The sequence below is a fragment of the Gracilinanus agilis genome, chromosome 1, assembly GCF_016433145.1.
Source record: "Gracilinanus agilis isolate LMUSP501 chromosome 1, AgileGrace, whole genome shotgun sequence".
In the NCBI taxonomy this organism is placed as follows: domain Eukaryota; kingdom Metazoa; phylum Chordata; class Mammalia; order Didelphimorphia; family Didelphidae; genus Gracilinanus; species Gracilinanus agilis.
The window spans coordinates 719,667,000-719,692,214 of NC_058130.1; the positions used below are offsets into that span (position 1 = coordinate 719,667,000).

The window sequence follows — 25,215 nt, forward strand, 5'->3', positions numbered from 1 at the left end:
ACAGCAAATGGTAGTCACCAGATGATATGACAGTTAAACAATCAAAAACCCAACTAACAACACTGAGAAATATAATGGTGTCCATGATAAGGGAGGTAACAGTCCTGTGGCACTCTGCCCTGGTCACACCACATCTAGGGTGCTCTGTTCTTTTTCTGGGCACCAAAATTTACACGGAACACTGATAAACTCAAAAGTATCTAAGAGGAAGACCACCAGGATGGTGAGAGGGTAAGAAAGGGTACCATATAATGATGAATGGAAGAACATGGAGAAGAGAAGGTTTAGGGGATCATAATAGCCATCATCCAGGACCTGGAGGGCTGTTGTGGGTAAGAGGGATTAGACTTGTTCTGCTAGGGGTAGTGGGGTGCACGTTGACAGAATGATAGATTTCTGCTTTGTGTAAGTAACAAGCCTTCTCACAATCGTCTTTCTAAGAAGGGAAAAGACAACCTTTAGAGATAGGGAGGGAGTTTCCTGGCTCAGGAAGTCCTCAAGCAGGTGACCATTGTCAGGATGAAGAAGAGGTAGGTGTATTCAGGGATAGATTGAACTAGGTCACATCTGAATTTGAGCTTCCGTGATTCTGTGGATATAAATGTTTGTGAGCACGTCTGTTTCGGTAGATATTTCTGTGTGTGTGTGTGTGTACGCAGTGTATGGAATAAGTGTGCTGTGGTGTATGTGACTATGTGTGAGGGGCTGTGTATGTGGAGTCAGACTGTGTAATTCCCCCTCTTGTCAGGAGTCCAGGGCCAGGTTTTGTTGGGACTAGGGTTGGGGGTTGGACGGGGGAGAACTAGTTAGTCCTGCCTCTCCTCTCAGAGGTGTCAGACAGAAGAGGGCATCCATCCCTGGTGTGGGGGACTGGCCTTGGTCTTGTGGCCGAGAGCCTTTCAGTGTGGGGGACAACCATATCCCCACAGTCCTGGGTACCCAGTAAGGAACCCAGTAGAACCAGAATGTTGGCCTTGGGCCTTAAGTCCCCCATCCAAGGATGGGATGAGAGGGTTGACTGGTTGGGGAATGGGAGAGGGATTTTATATCTAGCTGGTGGGCAGTGGGAGAATGAGAGGGGGGTGGGCATGGGAACTGGGCAAGCTCCTGAGCTGTGCTCAAGCTGAGGATAGAGGGTGGGGGACTAAGAAGGGAAGTCCTACTGACCATCCCCGCAACAGTCAATGAAACCTCTGAACTCCTATTCTCTCCACAGGGCAGGGTGAAACTCCCCAGCCACTCAGACGTAAGATGTTGGTTTCTCACTGTCTGTCTGGCTTCCCCCTCTATATATGCCCCTCCTTCCTCTCCTTGCACCCCACCACTCCCTTTCTGAACCTCTTGCCTCTGTGGTCCGTGTTCCCCAGGGTCTCTCCCCTCAGGGTGGGGAGAGCTGGGCCCCTGTGCTGTCCCTCTGTCTGTCCGCTCTCTTTTCTCTGTCTGTCGGGCTGGCCGGCTTATTCATGTTGGTGGCGGGAGGAGTGGACGGGCTGGAGGTCGGAGGCCAGTGCCCCCCAGCAGCCTCCCAAAGAATTAACAATCCATTGATTCTGGCCTTTACAATTTATTTAATACCTTTTCTCAAATTAGTCTCATTATACCTTCCCGGAGGTAGGCTAGACAGAGATTCGCATCCCCATTTGGCAGATGAGAAACCTGAGGCTCTGATTAGGGAAGAGATTTTGCCCAAAATCATACAGCCAGTTAGGTGAAGAATCATAGAACCATAAAAAAGGTCTTTAAGTGGGGGCAGCTAGGTGGCTCGGTGAGAGCCAGGCCTAGAGACGGGAGGTCCTAGATTCAAATCTGGCCTCAGACACTTCCTATCTGTGTGACCCTGGGCAAGTCACTTATCCCCCATTGCCTACCCTTACCACTCTTTCGCCTTGGAATCAATATACAGTATTGATTCTAAGATGGAAGGTAAGGAAGGGTTTAAAAAAAAAGAAGGCCTTTAAGTACCATCTGGTCCAACCTCTACATTTTAGGGATAGAGAAACAGAGGTCCAAAAAGTAGAGTGGTTTGCCCAAGGTCACATAACAAGGGAGTGACATGGATGAGAATAGGACCCCAGCTTATTCTCTTATACCATAATGCCTCTGATAGACCATCCCACCCCCTGCCAGGCCCTTACTTACTGTGAGATCTAAAGGGTTGGAATGGTAGAAGAGAGAAGGACCAAGAAAATAAATGAGTTGCTTTTCCATGAGGGTCAGGGCAGGCTAATCAGTGGCCTCTCCTGAAATCATCATGCCCACTTCTGTCCAAGAAGATAGAGTCCAGGGGTCAAATGGGAGGGGCTTCTGTCTTATTTCCAATATCCCTTTCTACCTTCTTTGGAAGCCCCTTCCCAGATCCTATACTTGGGACTCCAGACAGAACAAGGAGTTGGTACAAAGACTGCCTTCAGCCTCTGCCTAGCCTGGTCCTATTAACATATGGCCTTCTTGCCTCCCCCACAAACTCTGTTCTCTTTTTTTTCCTCCCCTGACCTTTTTCCTTATCTCTGGATCCTTGGGCTTTTGTGGGGAGGGATGTGACTCCTCAGGACTATGCATTTGTTGGGGTTGGGGCATGACTTCCCTAGATGAAGTCCTTCACTAGAGATGAGGGGAGTTCCTGAGAACCACTGTCCATGGAGAATCCATTCTCCAGCCAAGCACTCCTGCTTAGTCTGTCCTGGCACTACAGAACAGGGAGCTGTCAAAGTCAGCCCCACCCCAAACTCTGAGGGTCCCTTCAGAATGGCTTACCATGGCATCCTCTGAGTCGAGGAATCTGGAGAGTGGGCAGAAATGGAGCCAAAGTCCCTGGAGTCCATTGCCAGCCATGGGCTTGCCCTCACTCTTTCCCCAGGTGGCCATCTGCGCCAGCCTGCCTCCCTACTCTAATGCCAGGAGGCCTGGGATTTGCCTCCCTGCCACCATGGCCCAGGGCACATCAGCCCTGTAGTGGGTAAGGTGACTCAGCCCAGACCCAGTAAAGGGGTGTTGGTTGCTCCATTCAGAAGGGTGGGATGGGACCCAGGGACATGGGACTTTGCAACCATCTCCTCACCCCCTTCCCTGGGTATCTCTATGTGTTCTGCAGGGGACTCAAATGATCTTCAATGCTGCCAAGGAGCTGGGCCAACTCTCAAAGCTCAAGGTGAGCTGGAAGGATGGGGGCAGAGAAGACTTGGAGAGCTCATGTGGTGGTGGTTGTTGGTAGGAATCTTCATACTGGTGTCTTCAATTCAGGTTTCAGGCCTTCCAGAGAGGCCTGAGGTCAGGAATTATAGGCTATAAAGGGTTCTTGACCTCCACTTCCATTACTCTAGAGCCTGCTCATAGAACACAGAATGCCAGAGCAAGAAGGACCGGGCCCCAAAGGCAGAAAAATTTATCTCAGTCTGAGAGTTCAGGACCCCTGGGTTCCTCATTCCTAGGCCGGGGCAGATCATTAAGGGGCCAAATCAGTATGTCAACTGGCAGAGTCATTCAACCTTCTCTTTTTGCTGTCCTTCTAGGACCACATGGTACGAGAGGAGGCCAAGAGCTTGACCCCCAAGCAGTGTGCTGTGGTGGAACTGGCTCTGGACACTATCAAGGTAAGTAACCACAACTCCACGTCCCCCAGCTACTGGGCAGAAGGAGAACATCTGAGCTGGGAGGGCCCTTAGAACATTGACTATCAGGGAAAGAAGGGCCTTTAGAACATGGAATGTCAGAGATGGGAGAACCCTTAGGAGCTAAAATGTCAGATATGGGAGGGGAACCTTGGAACCCAGAATGCCAGAGCTGGGAAGTCTCTTAGAACACAGAATGTCACTCTCAACAATGCAGTGGATCTGGGACACTTCTGAAGGATTTATGATGGGGAATGCTATCCATCTCTAGAGAAAGAACTGCTGGAGTCAGATGCAGATCAAAGCATATTCTCTTAGTTGTGGTTTTGTATGCGTGTTCTCCTACAACAATGACCAGTATGGAACTGTTTTGTGTGATCATACGTGTATGGCCCAGATCAAATTGCTTACCATCTCCAAGTGGGGAGAGGAAAGGGAGGGAAGAGAGACCTTTTGGATCTTATAATTTTAGAAAACGTATGCTGAAAAAGTATTACATGTAATTGGAAAAATAAAATACCTTTGAATTAAGAACATAGAATGTCCGAACTAGGAGGTCCCTGGAACGTGTCAGAGCTGGAGAGGGCCTTTAGAACTCAGCATCTAGATTTGCTTCAATTCCACATTTACTAAGCACTTTGTCAAGTCGAGTCAACATGCGTTTATTAAGTACTCATAAATGCCCAGCACTGTGCTACACTGCTAAGAATGTAAAGCCAAACATTAAGAAAGACAATGCCTGCCCTCAAAGAGCTTATGTTCTAATGGTAGAAGATAGCTTAGAAAAGGAAGATGAAAGGATGGAGGGGAGTAGAAGGTGCTCCTAAGGGAGCACAGTAGAGAAAGGAAGCTGGAAGAGGAATGAAGACACAACCTCAAAATGGAGCTTCTAGGAAGAACTGGTCAAGCAGAAGAGGGGCTCCAGGGGCAGGATGTACTTCTTATGTGCGAAGGCTGCTCAGAGGCGTAAACAAAGTCCAGAGGGTCAGGAATGAAGCTCAGAGAAGGATGAGTAAGATACTAGGTTTGGGAATCCAAAGACATAATAACAATCTATACTTAAATATACATAATATCATTTGAACATTTGTAATGTAAATTGACACATTATGTAACATATGTAACATGCAATAATATAGTTATAATGTTAGAATTTTATTTACATACTACATACTATTTATATATAAAAGAAAATCATTGAAACAAAATAATATATAGATATTATAAAATAATATATTTATAATATCACTTTCTATTTTATATCTAACATATTTTAGTATAATAAATCATTTTAACAAATTAATATTACATATGTGACATACAATGATATTTATATAAATAATATATGTATAATATTAATATATCATATAATCTGAACATAAATATTGTGACATAATTATAATACAGATAATATATTTGTAATATAACTATATATAATATGAATTGAATATAACTTCATATTATATAACATGTGTAATATAATAATACATAAATAATATATTTATAATATTAAATTTTATTGAGTATGTCAAATGTGTTATTTAGATATAATAAAATTATTTCAACATAAATTAATATATAACATATAATATGCAATAATATTGATATAAATTATATCATATGTATAATATTAATATATGTCATTTGACATAACTTAATACTATATAACGTGATATATAATACAGATGTAAAAATGATATTTATAATATAAATATACATCATATTGTTTGAACATAACATAATATTATATAACCTGTGTAATGTAATAATACAAATGCTATATTTATAATAAATATACATTATGATATATAAACTAATATAGAACATTAGTAATATATTATATGGGTAAATAATGTAACATTTATAATATAAACACGTATTATATCATTTGAACATTATATCATATATCCCAACAACCCTGTAAGGCAAGTATTTAAGATAGCATAGCCCAGATTTTACAGAAAGAAAAGCTACCATTTCAGAAGAGTGAAGTGACTAATCTGGGGACAGAGAGCCAGGATCCAAAGGTCATAATGAGGGTGAAGAATGGGTAGGGGAGGAACAGGGGAGTAAAAAAAGATGAAAGGATTGTGACCAGAGGGGAAATTTTCAGAATTTAGGATCGTAAACCAGGTTTTAGACGTTGGTATGATCTAAGATGTGACTGCTTCGTTTATAGCTGAAGTAGAGTGGAGGTGAAAAGCCTAGGAATTTAGTTCAAGAAATGATGTGTAAATGAATGATTGAATAAATACAAAAGCATTTATTAAATACCTGTTATATGCCAGATACCCATTATGTAGGCTCTTAAAAAAATCTTATTTCAATACTTGCCTTCAAGGAGTTTTCATTCTAATAGTGAGAAACAACACCGAAGGGAAGTATTTTCCAGGGAAACAGCATGGTGGTTGCAGTGGATAGAGTACCAGGCCTGGGGACTTCCTGAGTTCAAATCCAGCCTTAGATATTTACTAGCTGAGTGACCCTGGTCAAGTCACCTAACCCTGTTTGCTTAGGTTTCCTCATTGGTAAAAAGAGCTCTAGAAGGAAACGTCAAAACCATTCCAATATCTCTGCCAAGAAAACCTCAAATGGGGTCACAAAGAGTCAGATATGACTGAAAAATGACTGAACAAATTTCCAGAGAAGGGAATTTTAGTCTGAAAAAACACAAGCCAATGAGGATAAAGAAAAGAGGTTATACTGCATAGAAAGAGATAGGATACAAAAATATTATGATCAAGTAAAGAATATGGTAGTTTATGAATATGAAGTGACATACTCGTGGTTGTCGGCAAGATCCATAGTATAACCATTTTTGTATATAGCTAGCTGGAGCGAGGTCATAAGATTTGAGGAGATTGAAGAACTAGGGAGCATTCATTTGTATGTCGATGTCCTCTGGTGTGAGGGCAGGGTCTAAAGTAGAGAGAAAGACTTTAAGGTAGGCACTGAAATCATTGAGGAAGGAAGGAGAATATGCTAGGGGGCTTTAGGATGCCCAATGCTAAAAGGAACCTCAGAACATGAAATATTAGAACTAGACAGGAGCTTAAAACTAATTTGTTATTATTACTATTGTTGTTTAGTCACGTTCAACTGATTCTTTGTGACCTTATTTGGTGTTTTTTGGGGGGGGCAGAGATACTGGAATGGTTTACCATTACCTTCTAAAGCTCATTTTACAGATGAGGAAACCAAGGCAAATAGAGATAAGTGACTTGACTGGTACACAGCTAGTAAGTATCTGAGGAGAGATTTGAACTCAGATCTTCCTGCCTTTGGGCCCTCCACTGTGCCACCTAGCTGCCCTAAAACTTACTTATGGAGCTAGAAAGGAGTTTAGAACTTTAAATGTCAAAGATAGCACCTTAGAGAGCATCCAGCCCAGCCCTATTCTTTTCTAGACATCTATTAGAATGTGAAGAATCACGTTTCTGCCTTTCTTTATACTTCCAGTGCTTACACGACACCTCACACATACTGATTAAATGCTTGTTGATTGGTGGAGATGGTTACTCAGATATGGTAGCTGGAGCCCAGAGAGGGGATAGGATTTTGCCAGCCACATTGCAAGTTGAGAGCAAAAGCTAGGAATAGAACTCAGACATCCTGATGCTCCTTCCAACAATCATCTCACCATACTTGGAACACTGGGAAAATGTGACTTTGGTGCTTCTAGACTGAGAGAGTCCTTGAGAGCCACCTCTGACCCACCCTCTCCCTTTACAGCAATACTTCCATGCTGGTGGCGTGGGGCTCAAGAAGACCTTCTTGGAAAAAAGCCCAGACCTGCAGTCCCTCCGTTATGCCCTGTCTCTCTACACGCAGGCCACAGACCTGCTCATCAAAACTTTTGTCCAGACTCAGTCTGCTCAGGGTAAGGTCTGCCCACCCCCTTCCCGCGCCCAAAGCTGGCCATAGTATCCTGGGAGGAGGGAGGTTCATGCCTGGTGCCCCAGCATAGGCACTGGGGAGCACAGGAAAAGCCCAGGTGTCCCTCAGTCCATTCTGCTAACAAATATCAGTTATGTTCTTCTTTCACCCTCAAGGTCTCTATTCCAGGCTGGGTCATAGAGTTGGGGTGGGAGGAGGAAAGAGCAACATTTGATAAGTTTTGATAAGAGCCTCTATGAGATCACAGGAGCAAGGGGCAAGATTCAGAGGATATGAATTAGTACAAGGTTCAGAGATCATCGAAACATGATTTTAGAGCTGAGCATTGTGGGTAGAGAAAGTTGGATTGCCACTCCTGGCTGGTATAAGGAAGCTACATCAAATTAACATCTTCTGTGCCAGGCTCTACTGCCAAGAAGCAAGAACCCATGTCCTTTAGCTTGGCTTAAGGATAGGGGAGGAGGAGGAAGAAGATTAATGTCTCAGTCTTCCTCTCTTCATTTTGGTTCTCTCTTGGTCCCTTTCTGAGTCAGTACCTGGGACTGAGGTGACTGGGTTGTGGGAAGAGGCCCCAGGTTGCCTCATGAAGCTTCTACACTGCCATCGACTACAGGACTAGTGGGAGGCAGGTCAGGGGCCAAGAAGACTCCTTGGTTCTTTTCTGAGCTGGATCATTGACTTTCCCAGAGGTCTTTCTGTCCAGAGCTCCATTTTCCATGATGAGAATCCATTTAAAGAGGACCTTTGAGGGAGTGAGGGCAGGGGACAGGGAGTGAGGGTATGGTGGGATCTTGGAATGATCTTCCAAAGTGGTCATCATTGTGTGACTCTCTTCCTCACTCCCCTACAGAGGCCCCCCCTGAGAAGGTTGGACCTAGCTAGGAGTTGGGAGGTGGGGAGGGTGGAATAGAGGCTAAATAGGAAGAACTCCTTGACTTCCGTGGAACTGAGCCCAATCCTGGACACTACAGGCCCATTCATTGTAACTCAGAAGCCAGGGAGGAGTGTTAGAGATAACCTCTACCAAGTCCCCACCAGGCTTTGGGTTTGAGGGAAGGGGTATCTGGAAATCCAAGGAAAGTCACCTACCAACCCAAGACTGCTGAGAGGAGTAGGGCCGGGGGCCAGAGACCTTCCCCCTCCTCTGCCTGCTACTCTAATGCTCTGACCTAACTCTTGCACCTCACAGCCCCAGGGGCCAGTCTGTCTCATCTGTCTGTCCATCTGTCTGTTGGGAGCTGATGTTTCTCTCTTTCTTGTTTTTTCTTTCCTTTCAACTCCCAACCCTCTCCTCACTCTCCTTCTCTCCCTCTATGACACTGTTATTCTCCTGTCTGTCTCCTCTTTGTCTTCTCTCTCCTTTCTCCTTACCTCTTGGGTCTGTCTTCCTGTTTATCTGTCTTTGTCTCCCTGTTCCTTCGTGGGTCTCATTGATTTCCTCACTTCCCCTCTGTGTCTCTATCTCGGATTTTTTTTCCCTATTATTTCCTGATCTTTACCTCTCTGCCTGTCTCTAATTGTCTGTCTCCTGTTTCTCTGCCTCTCTGTGTCTCCCTCATTGTCTCTGTTTCCCTATTTCTTTCTCTCTTTCCTTTCTCTGTGTCTCTCCTCTTGCCCTTTACTAGTTCATGGTGGAAAAGGTATTAGGTTTACTCTTAGTGAAGAAATTTATCCTGAGAAGGGTACGTCTCTTTGCCCGCCTGCCCGTCCCTGGTACCCTCTCCCTGCACTCTCGGTGCCCTGGTCGCTGCCCCTCACTCCCTGAAGCACCCTCCTAATGCCCAGCTAGTAAAAGGCCCCATCCCTTGCTCCCTCCCTCTGTCCCCCTGGCTGGCCTGGTGGCTGAGCCAGGCCTGCTATGCTCATACCCACTGGGGCATACCCTGGCCACCCCAGCCCCAACTTCCCCCTCTCCACCATGGGGCCAGGGATTTAGGATCTGAGCTGGGGGTGGGTCAGAAAGGTTGGGAGTTGGGAGGGCACATTAGGTTGCTGGTTCCAAAGGGGAGGGAAGGAAAGGAAAGATCTCTGGGCCAGAAGATAACAAAACTACTTCATTGCCAGCCTGACCTAAGAACTACAAAATTCCAGGGCCTAAGAACCCAGATTTTCTAAACCACCTGCAAGCTTTTTTCCTAGACTAAACAATCCTAGTTAGAATCATCGAATGCCCAAGCTAGGAGGACTATGAAAGACCATCTAGATAAATATTCCCATTTCACAGAGGAGAAAACCTAGATGTAGGAAAAGGAGAGGGGAGGGAAAGAGAAATTCTCTTTCTCTAAGAGGTCATCCCAGATTCAGTTATCTCAGTCAGAATTTTAGGTTCGCATTCTCCTGAACTGATTCATTCGTCCTGTTCTTCCCTGGACCAGATCAGCTCTCTCCTAAGCTAGATTCTTCTTTTTCTGAGCTAGATCCCATTTTTTTTTTCCATAATAGATTCCAGTTCTCTCAGTCTGGATTCTAATACCACCCACTGCCTCATCTGGTCCATGCCTCAAATCCCTAGTGGTCAGGTCCAGTGGTGAGCAAAGCCTTCGGAAGAAAGGAATGGGCCTTTCCCATTATTTCCCTGAACTAGGCCCTAAATATGGGGGCAGGGGCAGCTTGACAAGGCCCTTCCCCTTGGAGCCAGCAAAACAGGGTGGGCCTCAGGCTCTGACTCTCCCAATCCCATGGTGGGGGGCCCAGCACTTCTCTATCCCTTTCTCTCCCCAGCCTTGGGGGCCTGGCGGATGTGTGACCCACCCTCGAATCCTCCCTTCTTACCCCCCTCACCCTTATCCTGAACATCCTGGGGTCTGGTTTGACGCTTGCATAAAAAGCATCGGATTCTAGAGGGGAGGGAGATGAAGCTGAGCATGTGACTTGTTGGGAATGGGGGAAGGGGCTCAGCATCTGAGCCCCAGGGCAAGGGGATCCATGGCCTCCCCCCAGCCTGGGTCTACTTCTCTTCAGCCCCCAACCAAGCTGTCCCTATTTGGTTCTGCTTGGAATAAACGATTCCCATCTCATCCCCTTAGCAGCTGCCACCTCCTCCAGTCCCACCCACCTGCTGCATGTCCCATCTGGCAAGCCTGCCCTCATGGGGGATGGGGAGCTGCCTGCAGTGTGGTGGGGAGGGAGAGGGGGTGCAGAGGGGGAGATGAACTGGGGCCTAGACTGCTGGCGGCAACAGGTCCCACTTTTGGGTGGTCCCTGGTCCCACTCGGAGGTAGGTCCTAATTCCCCTGGAGGGAACCACAAAGCCACGTTGAGAGTCAGCAAAGAAGGAACGAGGAGGGACTCTGGGATGTGCCTTAGAGGCTAGTACTACAGTCTAGATTGAGAGGGGGGTGAGAGTCCCTCTATCCATCCTCTAGACAGACCACATTGGAATATTACGTTTGGGGTATCATATTTAGGAAGGATATTGATATGCTGGAGCAATGACAAAGGAAGAAGAGCAGGGGACTGAAGGATCATGGGATCATTTGAAGGAACTGGGGATGTCTACTAAAAGGAGAACAGAGAGGGCAGCTGGGTGGCTCAGTGGATTGAGAGCCAGACCTAGAGATGGGAGGTCCTAGGTTCAAATCTGGCTCAGACACTTCCTAGCTGTGTGATCCTGGGCAAGTCACTTAACCCCCTCCATTGCCTAGGGCTCTTAGTGCTCTTCTGCCCTTAGAACAAATACACAGTATTGATTCTAATATGAAAGGTAAGGGTTTAAAAAAAGAAGACTTAGACAGACATGATAGCTGCCTTCACATGTATGAAAGTCCAGCATGTGGAAGAAATATTTATCTCCTTCTTTTTGTCCCCCAGAGTCAAGAAGAATTAGGTGCAATGGGTAGAAGTTGTAGAACCAAAACACATGCAGATTCAAGGTCAACATAAGGAAGAAATTCCTTATGATCAGAGCAAACCAAATATAGATGGAGGAGGATGCCTTGTAGGTAGTGAGTTCCTTGTCAGTGGAGGTATTCAAGCAGGGGATAGATGACCACTTGTCAGAGACACTATGGTTCAGGCAAGAGTTGGAATTGCCTTCCATGGTCCCTTCCAGCTGTGAGGTTCTATGGCTCCATGGATGTTAGTTCATCACAGATTCCCCATGAGCCATCAGCAAGGCAGGGCACAAAGACTATGGCTTAACCTCCAGTGCTGCTTAGGGTGGACAAAAGAGTCTGGGGTTGGGGATTCACATCACTCTCGCAAGGCCTGCCCTTTAGCAGTAAGCATCAGCGTTAAGAGATTTGCTCAAAGGTGAGGAGGCCCTGCAGGGTCTAGTCAAGACACTTCCGAAAAGACTGATTGAAATACCAGACACTAAAGAGCTGGAACTACTGCCCAGCACAGCAGAATGGCCCGTCTGCTGGTTAGTGAATCCACTTCCTTTTTTTCTTCTTTTTTCCTTTTTTAAATTTTTACATTGCATTACAAACATTTATAAGTTACCTTACAAGAGATCTCATGTGACAAAGTAATAAAACAATGGCCTCAACTGAAAGGGCATACACCATTTCATATCTGTAGCATCCCCTCCACCTTTCTCTCTTAAGAAAAAATGGGGGCAACTAGGTGGCTCAGTGGATAGAGCACCAGGCTTAGATTCAAGCATTCCTGGGTTCAAATATGGCCTCAGACACTTCCTAGCTGTGTGATCCTGAGCAAGTCACTTAACCCCCATTGCCTAGCCCTTACCACTCTTCTGACTTGGAACCAATACACAGTATTGATTGTAAGATGGAAGATAACTTGTTTTTTTTTAATAAAATTTTTTTTAAATTAACATTTTCTCTCCACCCTCACATTGGAAAAAGAAAGGAAATACACATTTCATGCAGTAAATTCATGTAGTCAAGCAAAATTTCCTCAAAGACCATGTGTGTATCTATACGTATATCTACACACATACACACACACACACACACACACACACACACACACACATATCTCATTCTGCATCCTAAATCTTTCACCTCTCTTTATGGATGGTTCATCTTCTCATTAGGAAAATCTTGGACAAAGACCAAGGTCAAGGTAACAGATATGGATGACCTTGGCTCTGTTCACCTGACAACCTTTATTCTTCTAGAATTTATCTACCTAGTGCGCCAAAATCTCATGCCTTCTGTGCCCAAGATAGTGCTGAGGAAAATGCCATATTCTTATCTCCAGCTGTCTTTCTCAGCATTGCTTAAAACCAAGAGCTAGAAGAATGTTGGAAATGAAAAAGACTTTGGAACATAGAAAATTGGAAAGAGAAGAGACCCTAGAATGTGGAGCACAGTGTTAGAGCTGGAAGGGACCCTAGAACACAGGAGATCATAAAGAGAAAGGACTTAGAACAAAGACCACAGAATGTTAGAGCTAGAAAATCTGACTTTTACCATGCTGGTGAAGCCATGGCACATGTGCCCCAGAGTGCTGGAGAAATGTGCTCCATTCCCTCTCCACTGCACCTGAGGACAATGTTTACATGCCCCTCCACCCAGCAGCCCAATGTCAGCACTTCCTCCCTCTGTGTCTAGGCTAATACAGGGGCCCACAGGCAGCTTGAAGGTGCAGTTTGGGCATGCAATCTCTAAAAGGTTCACCAATGCTGCCTTAGGACATAGGAAATAGTTCACAGAATGTTAGAGCTGAGAGTTACCTTAAATGAGAACAAAATTTCAGAGCTAGAAGGGACTCTAGAATCCAGAATTTCAGGTCTGAGAGGGAACCGTGGAACACAGAATTTCAACTCTGAAAGAAACTTTAGAATGCTGTTCAAGAACTGACTCAATTAACCTGCATTTTCTGATTTAAAGTCATTTTTATTACTTGTAGCAGAAGAGAAAACCTCCACTATGGACACCATGGTCAGACTCTTCATCCAACCTGAGTAGAGCTCAGATACTTATAATCTTATGAGAACAGAAAAAAAAATGAAGTGAAAGGGATACAAAGTTAGTTAGGAGAGGAAGATACAAAGTTAAGAGACTGATCAATTCAATAAACATTTATCAAGTACCTACTACGTGCCCTGGCACTGTGCTAAATGCAGTGATGAAAGCGTACAAAATTGGGGAAATTGAGGTCATGCACAATAGCGAGGTTCAGCAGATGAGTGATGGGTTTTGGAATATGCTTTTTTTTTCTTTAGTAATTAACAAAAAAGAGGTTTATTAGGCCACAAAGAGTGAAAGATACTCAACAAGGATCAGCATCAGGAGAACACTTCAAGTTAATTGAGCCGAGTAAAGCTCCATTGAATGAGTTAACCGTTGTTATCTACCAGCCAAATCTCAGAGTGCCTGGAGCTCCTCATGGCTGCTAGAAATGCCTTGGTTTGGGAATATGGTGGGGAAAAGGTTATATATTGAAAAAGAGTAGATTACAGCAGGTTAAGAGGGTCCTTTTCATGGTCCTGCCTCCCGAGAGGAAGCACAGTTTACAATGGAAAAGAGAATTTCTCACAGTCCCTCAGGGAAGCCATATCCAACTTGTCCTTAATCCTTTACAGTAATGTCAAGCTTTGTAGAACCAGCAAAATGAGTCAGGCTTCGAAGCTATTCTCTGGCATGGAACATAGAATGCTGCCTAAGAATATAGAGCAGTAAAGCTGGAAGCGATCTTGGGAATTATCCCATCAAACCCTCTCGTTTCACAGTAAGAAAAGTAAGACCAGAGAGAGAACACATGGGTGCAAAGGAGGCACTAGGATTCATGGCCCCGGATTCCCAGGCCAGAGGTCTTCCCGTTACATCATGTGGCCTTCTCTGCCCATTAAAATCCCTCTATCCCAACACGTTCATCCCAACATAACAATTTACAACCAAACAACTCACATTTCTATATTACTGCAAAGTCTGCAAAGCGCTTTCCTCAAAATCGCTCCATGTGGTGGCTAATACACGCGATTTTTATTGTTATTGTTATTCAGCTGTGTCCAACTGTTTACGACCTCCTTTGGGGTTTTCATGACAAAGATACTGGCTCCAGCTCATTTTACAGATGAAGGATGAAGGCAAACAGGGTTAAGTGACTTGACCAGGGTCTTGTAGCTAGTAAGCACTGGAGGCTAGATTTGAACTTCTTTTCCTGATCCCAGGCTGGGTACTCTATTTCCTGTGCCATCCAGCTGCCCCCAAAACAAATGTTATTATCCCCATTTAATAGATAAAGAAACTGAGGCTCTCAGTAATTAAATGACTTATCTAGGATCGATCACAAAACTAGTACGTGTCTGAACCCAAGTCTATTGATTCTAAACTCAAGTGTTTTATCCACTACCCCACAATGCTTTGCACATGACTCTAATTAAACACTGCAAATTAATTCTTTCTTCTTCAACAGAGATGTTATGGCTTCCTGATGAGATTCAGGAAACAGCCAAGTTTTATTAGTAACATATTTGCCTTCAGGAGGCTTTTCCCCAGTCAAACCCAACAAGTATATTATTGGGTGCAGGGTGATCTACTAATAAAGACAAACTCAAAAAGGATCCCTGGCCTCCAGAAGATTATAGTCTTCAGGATAAAGGGAGGGGTGTGTGGAAGGGCACCACAGGTAAACATGTAACTAAATACAAGACAAATGGAGGGAGAAAAGAGGACTAACAATCAGGGCAGTGCAGAAAGTCTTGGAGGATAGAGCTCTTGGGTTGAACCTTGAGTGAAGCTTGGGATGCTAAGAGATGGAGGGGAGGAGGCATTGCAGGTGTGGGATGTACAAAGGTACAGAAGCAGGAAATGGGAGGCCAGGTCTTTGGGAATGAGAAAAGTGAGCAGGCTCAGTGGCGGGGGCATAGAGTGTATGAAGGGAGAGTAATGTCAAATAAACTTGGAAAGTAGATGAGAGCCAGACTGTCTAGGGCTTTAAGTACCTGGCCGAAAAGTTGATATTTTAATAATAATAATAATAACAACTCTATTTGCATGGTTCTTTATCCACATTGTTTCATTTGAACCTTGCAACAAGCCTGTAAAGCAAGAAGTGGTTGGTTTTTTTTAATCTTCATTTTACAGATGAAGAAAGTGAGAAAAGTTACTTGATGTGCCCAGTTAGATACCTAGGAAGTGTCTGAGGCAGGATTTGAACTCTTGTCTTCCAACCTCTAGATTCAATATACTAAAGGTATCATAATGCAAAGCCCCCAACACTTCCATGAGCAGCCCAAACCATATTAAAATGGAATAGGGAAATATTTAACAAAATAGATAAAAATACAACAGGTCATAGATAATGTTAACATGTGGTTTTCTGTTAATATACTGTCAATTAATATAAAGTTTAGCAGCCCCATTTCTATTTGAATTTGACACCACTGTACCACCCAGTTGTTGCACATCCTAAGGGCAACAAGGAGCCACTGAAAATTCTGTCTCAGACCTTTAGTAACTATGTTCTCCTGAGAGATTCATTGAACCACTTTCCACCTCAGTTTTCTCATGTGTAAAATGGGGACAATAACAACACCTACCACACTATTGTGAGGTTCCACTGAGATACTGACAACATATTTTGGTACCTTAAAATATTATATACGTGTAAACCATTACAAATCATTAATTAGAACAATTGGCATTTATATTTTGCTTTAAATTACAAAAAGCACTTTACATACATTATTTCCAACAGCAACTTGAAAATGATCTGGGGGGCTTTAGTGGACCACAGGTTCAATATGAGGCAATGGTGTGCTGTGGAATGTGAGTCAACACTGTAATATGGCAGCCAAAAAGGCTTACTTGATCTCAGGCTGCTTGAAGAGATCTGTGGCTTCCAGGAGTCAAGAAATGAAAGTCCTTTCATGCTCTTCCTGGGTCACACCACATCTGGCATACCATGTTCAGGTTAGGATGCCACAGTTTAGGAAGAACATTGAAGGGACAGCTAGGGAGCACATTGGCTAGAGAGAGTGCCAGACCTGGAGTTGGGAGGACCTGGGCTCAAATGTAGCTTCAGACGCTTCTTAGTTGTGTGATCTTGGGCAAGTCACAACCCCAGTTGCCTAGCCTTTGATATTCTTCTGTCTTAAAACTGATACTAAAAAAATAAAAAAGGAAGAGCACTGCTAAGCTGGAGAGTGTCCAGAGGAAGGCAACAGGATGGTGAAGGATGTCATGTGAAGAAAGGTTGAAGAGCTGAGGCTATTTAACTTGAAGAATAGAAGATGTGGAAGGACACGGAAATGTCTTCAAGTTCTCAAAGGGCTGCCATGTGGAAGAGGGATTCTGCTTGGCTGCAGAGGGCAGAAGTAAAAGTAACGGGTGGTGTTGGGAAGAAATAAAAGTAGGATGGATGAAAGGGGCCAGAGGAGAAAACTTTATACTAGTTAGAGCTCTCTAAAATGAAAACAGCCATCATCATTAGGAACAAGTAGGTTTGACAGTTCAGTTCAGCAAGTTTTTACTGAGCATTTACTATGGGCTGGATGCTAGGGGGAACAAGGGCAAAATGAAGCAGCCCCTACCTTCAAGGAACTTACATTCTATTGCACGGCTTTCCCTAAGGATATTGTCTCTTCAAATAATTTATTCTTTTAAAAAATAAACCCTTACTTTCTGTCTTAGAATCAATATTGAATATTGGTTCCAAGGCAGAAGAACAAACAGTCAGGGTTACATAATGGGAGTTACGTGCCCACGGTCACCCAAGCCAGGAAGTGTCCGAGGCTAGATTTGTACCGAGGACATCCCGTCTCTGTGCCTGGCTCTCTATCCACAGAGCCACCTAGCTGCCCCCAAAACACTTTTTCTAGTGACCAGGTACTGAGACTATTCTAAGCAAAGTAAGAAAGAGGATGACAACTATTTAAAATAAGGACCACCAATGTCCGATCTTGTCACAAAGATGCTGGCTGACCATTCATTTGTTGGGCAAACTGTAGTGAGGATGTCTTTCCTGGTAGTTGTCAGGGCCTCAGACATCTCTCCCAGGTCTAAAATTTGGTGATCTCATTTAAACCCTACTACAAACCCTGTGAGATACAGATCTGATTATCCTAATTGCTGATGGAGAAACTGAGACCTAGAGAGGTTAATGGGTGCTCAGTAAGTGTTGGAGATGGGGTTTGAAGAAAGGGAGCTAGAGCTGCCTGTCTGACTTGAAGTTCATTATTCTCTGTCTCCAGGGTTCCTATACCAGGACTCTTCCTGCTCCCACTTCATTGCCTCCTTTCCCCATCCTCCCCTAAATGACCTGTCCCATTAGTGTTGTTGACCTGAAGCCGCCAGCATGGGAATGGGCTGTTGTGGGTGTGTATGTGTGTGCGGAGAACACTGCTTGTGGTCTCCAAGTAGAGGACAGAGCTCATACCCACTGTCTCCTACCCTACCACCATCAGGATCAGGAGTGGATGACCCTGTCGGTGAGGTTTCTGTCCATGTGGAGCTCTTCACCCACCCAGGTACTGGGGAACACAAGGTTACAGTGAAAGGTAAGTGTGGGCCAGAAGGCTGGGCTTGAGCCTTCCTCTAGACCACTCAGCCAGTTCCACTGGGGCCCCAGATTGAGTGGGAAATAGGACCTGGTACCTCTGACTAGAGCCTGACTTGCCCTCTCCTTTCTCTGGAACAGTTGTGGCAGCCAATGACCTCAAGTGGCAAACGTCAGGCATCTTTCGGCCTTTCATCGAGGTCAATATCATTGGGCCCCAGCTTAGTGACAAGAAAAGGAAATTTGCCACCAAGTCCAAGAACAACAGCTGGGCTCCCAAGTACAACGAGACCTTCCAGTTGTGAGTAGGGCTGGGCCTGGGAGGAAACGTACAAGTATTTAACAAGTCCTAGTGACATCTAGTTACCTAGCAACCTACTACTTACATAGGTAGTCTATATATTGGTGACAACTAGTTACCTAGCAACCTACTAGTTACATAGGTAGTCTATATATTGGTGACCACTAGTTAGCTAGAAACCTACTAGTTACATAGGTAGCCTATATATTGGTGACATCTAGTTACCTAGCAACCTACTAGTTACATAGGTAGCCTATATATTGGTGACAAATAGTTACCTAGCAACTTACTAGTTACATAGGTAGCATATATATTGGTGACCACTAGTTAGCTAGCAACTTACTAGTTACATAGGTAGTCTATATATTGGTGACAACTAGTTACCTAGCAACCTACTAGTTACATAGGTAGTCTATATCCTAGTAACGTATTAGCTAACAACTAGTAAAGGGGTAAAGGGCTGCCTGGGGTAACAATATATTCACAACTGAAGAAGGGTAACAATATATGTAAGCGCCAACCACGTTCCACGTTCCACTCGCAAGGAGCAGCCCTGTGGGAAACACCTGCAAAGGTAGGACCCTGCCCAAAAGTACCACATGCACAAGTGCATGTCCAGACGCACAGTCCCCGCATCGGTATCTGCCGAGAACGAACACTTGCACAAACACTAGAGAAACATGTGTATGGGTACAAAACCCTGCCCGGGAAGAGCGGTGCCACCTTCACAGACAGAACATCTGCAGAGGAGCAGCAAACCTGTTTAAGGGGCACAAGAATAGCAGTGGCACACAGGGGCAACATCTGTACAAATAGACACATTTGCACAGTGTAACATCTGCAGGGAAGTCCCATTTTTAATGCACTAATAACAGCCCAAAAGAGAGGGCATGGCAGAGTGACTAGATTATGGGTTTGGGGTCCAGGAGAACTGGGTTCAAATCCCCACTTCTGTGGATCTGGGGAAAGGTGCCTCCACCAGTCCTCTAGGGCTTATCTTCTAAGTCCCAGGCTGGTTGGGGGAGGGAGCTGCCCAAGACAGGTGCGCGGGGCGGGGCTGTCTGGGCGGCTGCGGGGCGGGCTCTCACTCAGGCCCCTCTCCCCTACCCCCCAGCACGCTGAGCGCAGACGCGGGCCCCGAGTGCTACGAGCTGCAGGTGTGTGTCAAGGATTACTGCTTCGCCCGCGAGGACCGCACGGTGGGCCTGGCCGTGCTCCAGCTCAAGGAGCTGCTGCAGCGCGGGAGCTGCGCCTGCTGGCTGCCCCTGGGCCGCCGCATCCACATGGACGACACCGGCCTCACCGTCCTGCGTATCCTCTCTCAGCGTAGCAACGATGAGGTGGCCAAGGAATTCGTCAAGCTCAAATCGGACACCCGCTCTGCTGAGGAGGGCGGCGCCGGACCCGGACCCGGGTCTGGGCAGGGGCCTGGGCCCTAGGGAGCTAGGCTGGGCTGATAGGGAGGGGCCCCGAGGCTGTCTTGGCCTGGTCGGCGCGGGGAAGCTCTCTCTCTCTTCGGGCGCTGGGCAGCCCGGGAGGCCCCTCCTCCCGTCGGGCGGGGTCCTGGCCTCAGTCCTGTCCATCGGGGAGAGGTGGGGTGGGGGAGGGCCCTCTGCTCCTGCCACCCCCTCTAGCGGGTAGGGGAGCTGAAGGAGAAGAGGCGCTCCTCACTTCATCCCACCCCAGGGAACTGAGGGGCAAGAGCCATTGTTTCCCGGCATACTCCATTCACTCTGCCCCGCTGAGCAGAACCTCGTTAATGAACGGAGGGAGATGGGGAGATTGGGTTCTATCTTGAGCTCCCGGAGACTTTACCTGCTTCGAGATCGGGAAGGTCGGAGTCCCGCCCCCCCCCGGGGGGGCTTGTGGGACAGACCGGGTAGGTGAACATGTTCCATGGGAGGAAGGGGGGGAGGGGGCAGCCCTAGGATATTCCCCTCTCCCGGGGAGCCATATCCACACTCGCAGAAAAGCCATACAGGTCGTCTGCCCTATTATCACCACCAGACATACCCCCTACCCCCAAGCCTGTAGCTGGGGGAAGAGGAGCAGGGCAATTACCCAGGGAGGACCTCAGAGCCCTTTTGTGGGGCTGGGGACAGTGAGTCAGGACTCTAAGCAGGGGCCCGAGGCCCTAGCCATTCAGGGATGGGGGGAGGGAGGGTACTCAGAGGCTGGGCCTTTGAAAGGCAAGCTGGGAAGAGGGTTTGGGGAGGGATCCCCAGATTTGGTGTTTGCAAAAAAAAAAAAAGTGACGTTTTAAAAGCACACAAACCCTCAGGCACCCAATTCCATTCAGGGTTCTGAGGGAAACTGGGCCAGGGCTGGTGGGGGTTGAAGGGGAGCACTGGATGGTCTGTTCTCTATAGAAATTGACAAAGCTCCCCCTCTAATCCCCAAGAGCTTCTGGGTCCAGGCCCAGAATGGCTTTCCTGGGCCAGAGGAATAAACCCAGGTTGGGCCCCCTTTTCCCCCTCCGCATTGCCTCCTGGATGCCCCTGTTCCCAGCCTCTTTACCATCAAGGACAGGGGATCCAGGAAGAAAGGAGGGACCCTTCTAGACCTTTGAACCCTAGAACCTTGTGATGACAACCATCCCATTTCCACCACCATTCCCTACTGGGCTCCAAGGGGCTGCACCTCAGACTCTTGCTTCCAGCTGCTGCTAAAAGTCCCCAGTGGGGTCCTTCCCCTCAACTTTGGAGGACTTCCACTGTTCCCTCCATCAGCCTCATCTATCACCTGGAGGACAGGCAAGAAGGGGAGACTGGCACCAGACTACAAGCTCCCCAGAAGCCTCTATCTTCTCCTCTACCCACCCCATTCAGTCTTTCCTCTTCCCCCACCATTGAGCCAGGGGGGCCTAGGAAGTATGGAAAGGCTTTGCAGGGGAAGAGAGGGAGAATACAATCCTCTTTGCTCCTGAAGGGCCCTTAAACTTACCCAGGGAGCAGATACTTCCTGTCCAATCATCTCCTACCACTTCCCATTAGAACTGCCCCCAAAACGTTAATATTCCTCATTCCCCCCCCAAAAAATATAATGTGTCAGGAGTGAAGCTGCCTGGCCTCACTGTCCCCAGCCACTAAATCCATGCCTCCACCTTTCTTTCTCCTCTCCCTCCAACTAGGGTCTCCTCTGCCTTCTAAGCGTTGGTCCTCAGCATGGGCCCCTGAAACAAAAAGCAAGAGGCTGTGCGCCTGTGGGCAGGGGCACCCATCTCTGAGCATGTCCTTTTGTCACCATAGGTGCCCATCTGTGTGTACTCATCTGTGCATGTGTATGGGAGACCGTGTGTATCTGTCTATGTCCATGCTTTACTGTGTTTGTACCCATTTGCCTCTGTGTGTGTGTGCCCTTTTCTGTGCATTTGTATTCCCCTCCCTCCCCTCTGTGTGTGGCTGTCTGTACGAATGAGCATGTCTGGGTGTGCATGAGCATTTGCCAGCACATGAGTTTGTGTGCCCATCTTGCATGTGTGTGCACGTGTCTAAACACCTAGCTGCATGTGTGTGCCTGTCTGTGTGAATGAGCAAGTGTGCACCTGTCTATCTTCCTGTCTCGCCAGACTGTCTCAGAGGACCTCCGTGGAAAGGAGAGGTGAGGGGAACCCAGACAATAGGGTGGGGGGAATCAAAAACTCACCTTGTATCAGGGGAGGGAGAGAAGAGGCAATGGAGGCACAGCAAGGATGAGGCTCTAAGCTGGAAAGAAGCAGGAAGAAGGTAAGAGAATGAATCATAGAATGTGAGTTGGGAAGACTCTTGGAACCTAGAATTGCAGAGCTAGAAAGGACCCTAGAATGCAGAATGTGGCTAGTCCAGCCTCCTCATTTTGCCAACAAGGCAACCAAGGCCTAGAGAGGAGAAGAAAAGTCACTCCAGGGTCCCAATCAGCCCTGCTGAGCTCAGGGAAGGTGTAAGGCTCCCTCATCTTTCATCACATGAGGCCTGGATGAAGGCAGCTCCAGGCAGTCTGTGCCCTCCTTTGGGAGCAGGAAGGCACTTGGGGCATACTAAGCCTGAGTCAGGCAGACCTCAGTTTACCCAATGGGAATCACCCATAGAAGTCAATCCTATCTTCAGCACAGGAGGGAAGCTCACTTATAAAATACTTCACTTTTCCCACATCATTCCAATGAAGCCTTTCAGTGAACCCCATTGTCTATTTAACCAGTTTGCTCAAAGGAGGGTCTACCTACTGGGAAGCAACTACCCAAAGATATTTGCTGATGGGTGATCCTGAAAGGGTCAAAATTGCTCCCTCACAGTCTCCTGGGCCTCAAACTGGAAGCCATCTGCCTTCTGCCTGGATCAAGGGAGGGAAGAACGCCACATGTTTGCAGGAACCCAAAGGCAGGCAGACAAAAGCCTAAGACGAGAGACAGAAAGACAGGCAGAAAAGAGAGCCAGATCAACAGAGATTAGATTCTCCTCCTACCCAGAGGAGAGGTTCAAAGCCTGGAAAATCAAATCAGGAGAGATGTCCTCTCTTCCTTCTATCCCTTCCTAACTAAAAGGTGGGGATATTCCTAAGGCCAGTTGTTCTGTCTCCCACCAGGGCCAAGGATCAGAAATGCAATATGCAAAAAAAAAAGGGTGGGGGGACATTAGAGCTGCAAGGCACCTTAAAAGCCATCTAGCTTAATTCCCTCATTTTATAGATGGGAAACCTAAGGGGCAGAGAGGCAAGAGAACTTGGCCAAGGTCATACAGTGAGCCAGTAACAGAAGAGAGGACTGTGTTGCAGTGGTAACATTCAAATCCTGGTTCTGCTATTCACTGCTCATGTTAACGAGTGATTTATCTAACATTTCTTGGCCTCAGTTTCCTCATCTGGTAAAATGTGAGAGTGGGATTAGGTTCCCTCCAGCAATAAAATTATGATCTTATGAGTGGTACCTAGGGTTCCAGAATCTTGAAACTGAGACAGCACAAAAGAGAGCTGAGGGGAGAGCAGAGGATCTGGAAGGACCAAAGGGCTGGGGGGAAGCGCCATAGATAAGCAGATGCACCAAGGGATCATATATGGGAAAGTCCCAGTTTTCTGTTACCACAAGATCATGCCCCGCCCCTTTCTTCAACATCCATTCCTTTTTCTAATACTTGCCAAGGACCAAAGTTGTAGGACATTGCACCTGTTTTCCATTCATCTTTGCCTTTTAGAGAAGAGCATTTACTCTGTCAGATGAGGAAACTTTCCCTCCCTCAACCCCATTCCCACCCACTTCCAGCCACTGCCCCTCTGTAACAAGCATTTAGTTTGCTGCCTTCAGTAACAGGATCTTAAAAGCTGGAATCAGCTCTAGTTCAAACACCTCTTTTTACAGAGGGGGGACATTTCAGCCCAAGGATAAGGGACTTGTCCAAGGTCACACTTTGAGCCAGGGTACAGAGCTGGGACTGGAACCCAGGTCTACAGATGCCCAGCCCAGGGCTCTTTGAACTGCTTCCTTCCTTCCCCAATGCCTCTCAGCCCTTTCCCTAACAACTCGGGCCCCCTGACGAGCAGAGAAGGCTTTATTGGGGGGGAGGGTGTGCTCCCACCCCACTATACCCCAACCGTTTGTCCCAAGAACAACTCCATAAACAAGTGTTTTGTCCCTGCTACAGGACTTCTCTGGCATGTGGTTGCGAAAGAAACATCTTCCACCTGGGACAGCAATGATGCCCTGGGTTCCTCTGTAAATATATGAACCAGAACAAAAGTGTTAAATCGATCATGGATGCATGAAATTGAGATGTTTTGCACTATTTTGACTTTTTGGTCTCTGTAAAAATATTTTATTATTAACGGACATTAAAAAAAAAGCACACCCTCTCAGCTCTCAAAATCCTTGACTCCTCCTTTCCTTCCCCTACCTCCTTCATAACAGAAATAGATCTTCAAATGTTATAGCTGGAAGAATTCTCAAATCTGATCTAGAATGTTTAAAAAAAAAAAAAAAAAAAAAAAAAAAGGATCCATGAAGTTCACCAGGACAACATGTTGAGTCTCCGCCAATCCCTGCTGGGTATTCCACCTTTCTTTCTCCTGGACTTCTCACAGCTGATTATTATTTCTGAGGTTCAGCGAGAGCCCTCAGCTGAGATAGCTCCTCTTACCCATAACAGTAATGGGTTCTGTCATCTCTCTTTTAATCTAGAGCTCACAGGCTAAGTTTCAACTCTTTCAATGAGAAAGAAAGGACTTTCACACACCCAATCATCTCTCCACAAGGACAGTGAGGTCCATCAGCCTTCATGGGGCAAAGCTCTTTTGTAACCTAAAACATGAAGTTAGTCCATTAGAATCCAGGAAGGAGTGGTTATTTTGTCTTTTTCTACTCTTCTGTTCTACTCCCAGGATTGAAATCTCTTCTAAGTTTCTATCTGACTCAGAGTTAAAAAATCCTTGTAATTTCTATTTAGCCCTTCATGTGGACCTAGTGTCAGCTCTTGAGTCCTTGCATCTACTTCCTGTTCCTTCTCTCCAATGCAGGATGGAGAAAACCCAAAGGTCACTTGTTCAAAGTGGCCTGTCTGCTGGGAGATAAGGAGATTAATTCCTGACTATTTTACTGTGTTGGCAAATCTATGGAATGCATGCCAGAGGGGGATGCTCCCCTCCCCCTCTCCAACATGCCTGAGGGCATTTTTCACTTTACTCACCCAGCAGCCTAATGGGATCATTTCTTCCCTCTCCTGTCTAAGTGCAATTTACATGTAGTGTGAGGATACAGTTTGGTCTCTAAAAGGTTCGCCACTACTGCTCTAGGGCAATATTCTCTACAAAATCAAAAACTTAAAAATACATATTATTAATAAAATTTATAAAATCTCTGAGGTCCCAGTTAATCCTTTGTTTGCTAGGCTAGAAATGAGGTTTCCTGGTGAATTAGATTCTATGTAGTCAATTACCCAGTGACATTCCCCCTTAATCCACATTTTCTTTAACAAAGATTAACTCAGGATGTATAAAAAATTATCCTAATCTATTAAAAAATTTAAAGCAGAAAAG

The 25,215-nt window shown here is 46.0% G+C and overlaps 1 protein-coding gene across 1 annotated transcript in view; it reads left to right on the plus strand.

The window, feature by feature from the left end:
- Positions 1 to 19,655, plus strand: part of UNC13A (unc-13 homolog A) — a gene marked incomplete at its 5' end in the record, with an annotated part of 76,468 nt that extends 56,813 nt beyond the window's left edge. The window contains 8 exons of the mRNA XM_044685309.1: positions 1,217 to 1,246; positions 3,092 to 3,148; positions 3,510 to 3,590; positions 7,341 to 7,488; positions 9,131 to 9,187; positions 17,824 to 17,916; positions 18,057 to 18,216; positions 19,331 to 19,655. Coding sequence (XP_044541244.1) covers positions 1,217 to 1,246; positions 3,092 to 3,148; positions 3,510 to 3,590; positions 7,341 to 7,488; positions 9,131 to 9,187; positions 17,824 to 17,916; positions 18,057 to 18,216; positions 19,331 to 19,655 — 951 coding nt within the window. The remainder of the gene's footprint in view (positions 1 to 1,216; positions 1,247 to 3,091; positions 3,149 to 3,509; positions 3,591 to 7,340; positions 7,489 to 9,130; positions 9,188 to 17,823; positions 17,917 to 18,056; positions 18,217 to 19,330) is intronic.
- Positions 19,656 to 25,215: the final 5,560 nt, after the last annotated feature.